Below are 7500 nucleotides of genomic sequence, written 5' to 3' on the forward strand. Positions count from 1 at the left end.
GGGCCACTCTGCCATAAAGGCCCGACTGGTGGGGGGCTGCAGTGAGTTGACTTTGTGGAACTTTCTCCCAGCTCCTTACTGTATCTCTGGAGCTCTGCTTTACCTCTCTCACCAAGGCTCTTCTCCCACGATTGGCTGGACGGCCAGGTCTAGGAAGAGTTCTAGTGTTCCCAAACTTCTTCTATTTAAAGGAGTTATCCGACATACACTCCAAAAAAAATTGTAAGCTAATCTGTGCTGTATTGTGATATAAATCACCCCTACATTGTTATTTTTAGTTTTCTAACTTTTGTTCCTCTTGAATTCACCCTTTATTCTCTGCAGCACCTTTGTTTACATTCAGCTCCAACAAACATGACAATTTCCTGTATTCTTGGTTGCCAAACCTCAGTCAGAGCTGGCACCACCCGGCCTCAGTGTCCAGAAACGCCCCCTGCCCGGCCTCAGTGTCCAGCCCCACCCCCCTGCCCGGCCTCAGTGTCCAGCCCCACCCCCTGCCCGGCCTCAGTGTCCAGCCCCACCCCCTGCCCGGCCTCAGTGTCCAGCCCCACCCCCTGCCCGGCCTCAGTGTCCAGCCCCACCCCCTGCCCGGCCTCAGTGTCCAGCCCCACCCCCTGCCCGGCCTCAGTGTCCAGAAACGCCCCCTGCCCGGCCTCAGTGTCCAGAAACGCCCCCTGCCCGGCCTCAGTGTCCAGCCCCACCCCCTGCCCGGCCTCAGTGTCCAGAAACGCCCCCTGCCCGGCCTCAGTGTCCAGCCCCGCCCCCTGCCCGGCCTCAGTGTCCAGAAACGCCCCCTGCCCTCCCTCTGCACATTCAATGGCTGTCAGTATTCTGCCCAGCACCTGACCTCTCAGCATGTGACAGAGCAGAGATCCAGCTTCTCTCATCTGTGACACAGCAATCACATCCCATCCACAATGGTAACAGAAAGAGTTGTTACATGTTCCTCACCCCTTATAGATAAATGAATACTGCATAAGGCCTCTTTCACACGTCAATGATTCTGGTACGTTTGTGCTTTTTTTTAAACGTACCAGAATCACTGACATACGCTGACCCATTATAATGAATGGGTCTGCTCACACGTCAGTGATTTTTCACTGCACGTGTCTCCGTGCGGCGTACCCGCGTGTGCGTGATTGCCGCACGGAGACATGTCCATTTTTTTTCTGGCATCACTGATGTCCCACGGAGCACGCAGTGGTGTGGTCCGTGAAACATGTGCCAGAAAAAAACGTGCTTTTAAAATAAAAAACATTTTAACTCACCCGACGTCCAGCGATGTCCTCTGCAGCCCGTTCTCCCTGCTGCTTCTGAGCCGGCTCATTATTGTCGCGCATATTCATGATGCGCGACACAGCCGACCCGGAAGCTGCTACTGTGTGGCATCCGTTCCGTTCTGTATATGGTCCGTGTGTCATCTGCGTACCTTCCTATTTTTTTCATACTGCAAAAAAACGGAAGCAGCTAGATAGCTAGAGGGATAAATAGAGGGATGGATGAATGAATCAAGGGATAGATAGAGGGATAGATAATAGATGAGAAAGACCAATATAATGTCCTACCCCCCCGCATAGTCTAAGCTGGCACCCTTTAGTGCCTTTCATGTGGCACTAAAGGGTGCTTAGCCTTGTATTTAGCCAATAAATAAATAATTAAAAAAAAAACAACGTGAGGTCCCCCTATCTTTTGTAGCCAGCTAGGGTAAAGCAGACGGCTGCAGCCTGCAGACCACAGCTGGCAGCTTCACCTTGGCTGGTAATCCAAAACAGAGGGCACCTCACGCTATTTAAAATTAAATAAATAATTTAAAACAAAAAACGTGGGGTCCCCCCCAAATTGCATCACCAGCCAAGGTAAAGCGGACAGCTGTGGTCTGGTGTTCTCAGACTAGGGAGGTCCACCGTTATTGGACACTCCCCAGCCTAAAAATATCAGGCTACAGCTGCCCCAGAAGTGGCGCATCCATTAGATGAGCCAATCCTGGTGCTTCGCCCCAGCTCATCCCGCGCCCTGGTGCGTTTGCAAACGGGGTAATATATGGGGTTGATGCCAGATGTGTAATGTCACCTGGCATCAAGCCCTGGGGTTGGTGAGGTCAGGCGTCTATCAGATACCCGACATCACCAACCCAGTCAGTAAGAAATAAAAAATAGACAACAAAAAAAGTTTTATTTGAAAAAACACTCCCCACATTCCCTCTTTCCAATTTATTGACAAGAACAATCCAATCCGGGTCCGGCGTAATCCAATAAGGGGGGTCGCACGGCGATCCATACCATAGTCAATGAGACTCCCAGTCAATGAAGAACAAAATGTTCCCCATTGGCTGGGAGAGCCATGCAGTGACCTGAGCTAACATCAATAGGTCAGCCCAGGTCACTGCAGGGGATGCCGAGCGCTGCCATCAGGAGGTTAGATGAGATCATTACCTGCAGTAACGATCTCCTGCTCTCCTGACGTCAGCGCTGTCACTGACTTCTATGCCCGCCGCGTTCTACGCAGTATCGCGAGAGCCCGTGACGTCACTGCTAGTGACAGTCTCGGGCCGCCCGCGAGACGGGCAGAGAAGGCAGTGACCGCGGTGACGTCAGGAGGCAGGAGATCGTCACAGCACGTAATTATCTCATCTAATCTAACCTGCAGCTACATGTGCAGAGAGCAGGGAGCCGCGCACACTGAGCGCTGGCTTCCTGCTCTCCTTGCTACAGTACACATCGGGTTAATTAACCCGATGTGTACTGCAGCTACATGTCACAGTGCAGAGAGCAGGGAGCCGCGCACACTGCTTAGCGCTGGCTCCTTGCTCTCCTATCTACAATACACATCGGGTTAATTAACCCGATGTGTACAGCAGCTACATGTGCAGAGAGCAGGAGCCGGCGCTGGCAGCTGGTAACGAAGGTAAATATCGGGTAACCATCTTGGTTACCCGATGTTTACCTTGGTTACAGCTTTCCGCAGCTGCCAGACGCCGGCTCCTGCTCCCTGCTCGCTTCATTTCGTCGCTCTCTCGCTGTCACACTCAGCGATGTGTGCGTCACAGCGGGAGAGCGACGACCAAAAAATGAAGCTGGACATTCAGCAACGAGCGGCGACCTCACAGCAGGGGCCAGGTCATTGCTGGATGTCACACACAGCGACAGCGACGGGACGTCGCTGCAACGTCACAAAAACGGGTGACGTAGCAGTGACGTCGTTGTCTCTGTGTGTGATACCACCTTTAGCAGTCAGTGTCCCGCTCCCTGCCAGCCCCGCGGCATGAGAAGTGCGGGCATCCGCGGGGCTGGCGCGGGACACAGACTGATGCACATACACAGATGACCCATGATGACACAGACAGCGCGCACGGGGGGGGGGAGACAGTTCCCAGGGCGTCAGGCAGTAAACATGATAAAGCGCTGGGGACACAGCGCTGACAGTGTATTTGACAGCAAGTGTTCCTTGCCTTATTGAACTGGACACTGAATCGGCTAGAATTCAGGGCGCACGTAGCTGGGCACAGGAGGCGGGGGAGGGAGACTACGGAGTGTATGAGAGGTTGTGGGCAGAGTACGGGGTGCAGGGGAATGTGTGGGAGGGTGCAGGGAACGGGGGCGGTTACTCCACGCACTGTAGCCGCCCAGCAGGGAGGCGACATGCTGTTCCAGATTTGCATGTCAACATGGCCCTGCCCATGTAGACATGAAATGACTGGAAGCAGCAAAATCGCGGCAGGAGCGGTCACATGACCACTCTGAGCCGGGGGAGACGGGCTGAAGCGGGGCAGGTAAGTGGTGTCTATCTACTTACCTGCCCCAATGTAGCCCAATAGTGTAATAATGAAAAAAAGTCAAAAGAAGCCGGATAACCCCTTTAAGGATTATGGAGGCCACTGTGCTCTTAGGAACCTTGAGTACTGCAGAAATTCTTTTGTAACCTTGGCCAGATCTGTGTCTTGCCACAATTCTGTCTCTGAGCTCCTTGGGCAGTTCCTTTGACCTCATGATTCTGATTTGGTCTGACCTGCACTGTGAGCTATGAGGTCTTATATAGACAGGTGTGTGCCTTTCCAAATCAAGTCCTATCAGGTTAAACACAGCTGGACTCCAATGAAGGAGTAGAACCATCTCAAGGAGGATCACAAGGAAATGGACAGCATGTGACTTAAATATGAGTGTCTGAGCAAAGGGTCTGAATACTTATCACCATGTGATATTTCATAGGTACCAAACAACTGCAATGAAAGAATGAAAAATTGAAAGGGGTCTGAATACTTTCCATACTTTCTCTTTCTCTTTCCTTTTTTTCCTGCACTTTGTAATTTTTCTCTCAGCTTTCCAGGACATCCCATGGTAAAATAGATGGTGTCAGTGAAAAGTACAGCTCTTCTTACTCGGACCTCACACGGCTTTGTCAAAGGGATAAAAAAAAGTTGTGGCTCTTTGAAAAAGACAAGTCTAAAAAGAACAATCAAAAAGAAACAAAAGAAACAAAAACAGAAATTCACACATTTGGGTTAAAGGGAATCTGTCGCCAGGTTTTTGCCACCCAATCTTGAGAGCAGGATAACGAGACACAGACCCTGATTCCAGCGATGTCACTTACTGAGCTGCTTAGTGTAGTTTTGATAAAATCACTGGTTAATCAGCAGCAGATTATCATTACAGGACTACTTGGTGTGCTGCAGGTAGTCCAAGCATATTCATGAGAAATAAGAGAAAACATTGATTTTTATCAAAATGACAACAGCTTTTTTTTTTTTTTTGTGACTTTTTTATGATTTTGCCACAGTGACTAAATTATCATAATAAGTTGGCATTATAGTTTAATATATCCCTATAAAGGGTTAATAATGCTACAAATTCTATGGAAAAGATAATATATATAACAAATTGGTATTGAAGTTTAATATATCCCCACAAAGGGTTAATAAGTCTATAAATTCCATAGAAAACTTTTTTAAATGTAGTGAGAACAAAAATCTTTTGGTCTATGTGGCAACGTAGAGAAAGACTTAAAAACGACCCGATTTACAATAGAGGATTAATGATCAGCAAATGCATTGTGATAAACGGTCCTTTCATACCAGTCCTGTTGTTTTACCACTCTGTAAATGTTTTTAATTGTTTTTAACTTGTAACCCGTGAATTCTAACACACCCTATTTAAGAGGCTATCATTCACGTTTCAGTGTGGACCCCTGAAAACACCCCTAGAGGTGCGAAACGGTACCGTCGTCCTCTGTGCTCCCTCCCCTCACCTCCCCTATGCTTTCTCACCTGTTTTGTATGAAGCAAAATTAAAACTTCTCACTCCGCAGAGTGCTGCCGATCTTGTTTTTGGAGGTACTATATTTAGGGTGCTCTTATAAATATCGCCTAACAGGGTTTTTTTTTTTCTGTTTTCAGGTAAACCAAATTCAGAAAACTGTGATGGATCCATTGAAGAGGTAATGGAAAAGTCGTCTTCATGTTGCACGTGTGTTTGCTTGAAGGGCATGTTCACCCTTATTCCTCCAATCTCTGTTCAGTGGCCCTGTCCGGGCTTCCATCTGAACCCCCCCCCCCCCCTTCCCCCACAAAATGGGTTTTGGACATATTCGCTGATAGGGCCAATGACTATAATGGTGCACGCAGCGTCACCATGTGCTCTGTCGTGCACCATTTTCGGGAGTATACGCCTACTGAAGGCAGACGCCCAGAGACTCTATACTATGTCTGGTGTCTGCCTCCTGAAAGCTATAGTACTGAAAATGGTGCACAACAGAGCACACTGTGACTCCGTCTGCTCCATTATAGGCAATGGCCCTATCAGCGCATATGTCCGAAACCCATTTTGCGGGGGGTTCGGATGAAAGTCCTGACGGGGGACACTGAACGGGAAGAGGAACGCAGTGTGAAAGCGGCCTAAAAACCGACATGTCAGTGCTCCAGTACGTGGAAAATATCAAGTAGTTTTGCAAATACATATACACACATATACACATACACAGTGGAACCTTGGTTTACGAGAACAATCCGTTCTGGGACTGTGCTTGTTAACCAAGTTACTCGTCTAGCAAAGCAAAATTTCCCATAGGAAATCATTGAAATGCAGACAATTCGTTCCACAACTTGTTCAATTTCCCATCCTCGTCCCCTATTGTGCCATTCCACACACACGCAAACACACACACACACATCATATGCTCACCTTACCTTCCGTTCCATCAACAGTCACCTGGTTCTTGTAGTTCGCCGGTACAGGATGTGTATCGGGTAACCATCGTGACCGATGCCGGAATTTCCACTGCCAGCGCGCTGACGTCAAAGGCATGAGCTGCTTGCCTATGATTGGTCAGCGCGTTCGTTGCCTTTGAGTAGCGGCTGACAGAGGAAGTTCCTCCATTGTCACGATGGTTACCCGATACACATCCCGTACCGGTGAACTGCAAGACCCAGGAGGCCGGCGATGGAACGGGAAGGTAAGGTGAGCATAATGTGTGTGCGTGCGTGTACATGTTTGTGTGTGTGCGGACTGCAAGAGCAGGTCAGAGTGCAGTGAAAGTGCGGAACCGGAAGTGTGTGCGGTGAGTATTTGCTCGTACAGCAAAGCTTTACTCATAAACTAAGTTACAAATTTACAGCAAGCTTTGCTCGTATAGCGAAATGCTCACACACCAAGTTACTCGTTAACCGAGGTTCCACTGTATATACCTTTTTTTTTTAATTCAGGTGGTTAGTGAGGAGTAGTAAACGGGTATAAAGGGACAGAATGCAAAGTGTTTGTGTATAGTCTGTTACTCTGGAGACATAGGAGGCATAGGAGCCGTGGACACAAAACGGTAGGGGACCATTAAGCTGGGCTATTTCCTTGCTTGCTCCATTTTTCATAGTTATAATTGACAGACTTGTACACATTCATGTGGGTTTTGTCTAGAATTTTTCGGATCTGTTCCACGCAGGTATAGCAACGTGTTCCCCTCCCTGAACATGGCGGTGAAGCGCAGGGAGCAGGCGCTGCAGGAATACAAGAGGCTTCAGCTAAAAGTGGAGAAACAAGAAGAAAAGGAAAGAACGGGGCAAGTGATTGCCAAATTACACCAGGTGAGGGTACAATGGTGTCTGCTGCCCGTCCTCTCCTCTCCAGTATCGTACCTGACATATTGTGCCACAGTAGTAACGGATGACACAGCGGCACGAGACAAAATTGTCATCTCAAGCATGTAGTTACCGTCTCAGTTTCTGCCACTTCCTTTTCGAGTCTATTTCGAGCGGCCGTTCCCCTGCACTGACTATAAATATTCCCTGGAGAGTATGGCAGCGTGTGACTGCACCGATCGTGGGCTCAGACCTGGCACGGGGCACAGGAGCTTGCATTTTATGGGCCGTTTCTTCCTTTATCAGCCCAGGTCCTGGGCACACAAGGTTTCCTCTTCCTCACTTTCCACCCTGGCCATTCTCCCCGCACCCTGAACTTGTGTTTAATCGCTGCCTGCTGCACACTTATGTATAATCTTTCTTTATTGAGTTGAAGAGAA

General features: G+C 48.9%; 1 protein-coding gene across 1 annotated transcript in view; it reads left to right on the plus strand.

Annotated features, from left to right (window-relative positions):
* Positions 1-7500, plus strand: part of BIN3 (bridging integrator 3) — a 105189-nt gene that overhangs the window by 78027 nt on the left and 19662 nt on the right. Inside the window, exons 6-7 of the mRNA XM_075346427.1 lie at positions 5390-5430; positions 6925-7066. Of these exons, the coding sequence (XP_075202542.1) occupies positions 5390-5430; positions 6925-7066 (183 nt within the window). The remainder of the gene's footprint in view (positions 1-5389; positions 5431-6924; positions 7067-7500) is intronic.

Source organism: Anomaloglossus baeobatrachus, chromosome 4 (assembly GCF_048569485.1).
Source record: "Anomaloglossus baeobatrachus isolate aAnoBae1 chromosome 4, aAnoBae1.hap1, whole genome shotgun sequence".
Lineage (NCBI taxonomy): Eukaryota > Metazoa > Chordata > Amphibia > Anura > Aromobatidae > Anomaloglossus > Anomaloglossus baeobatrachus.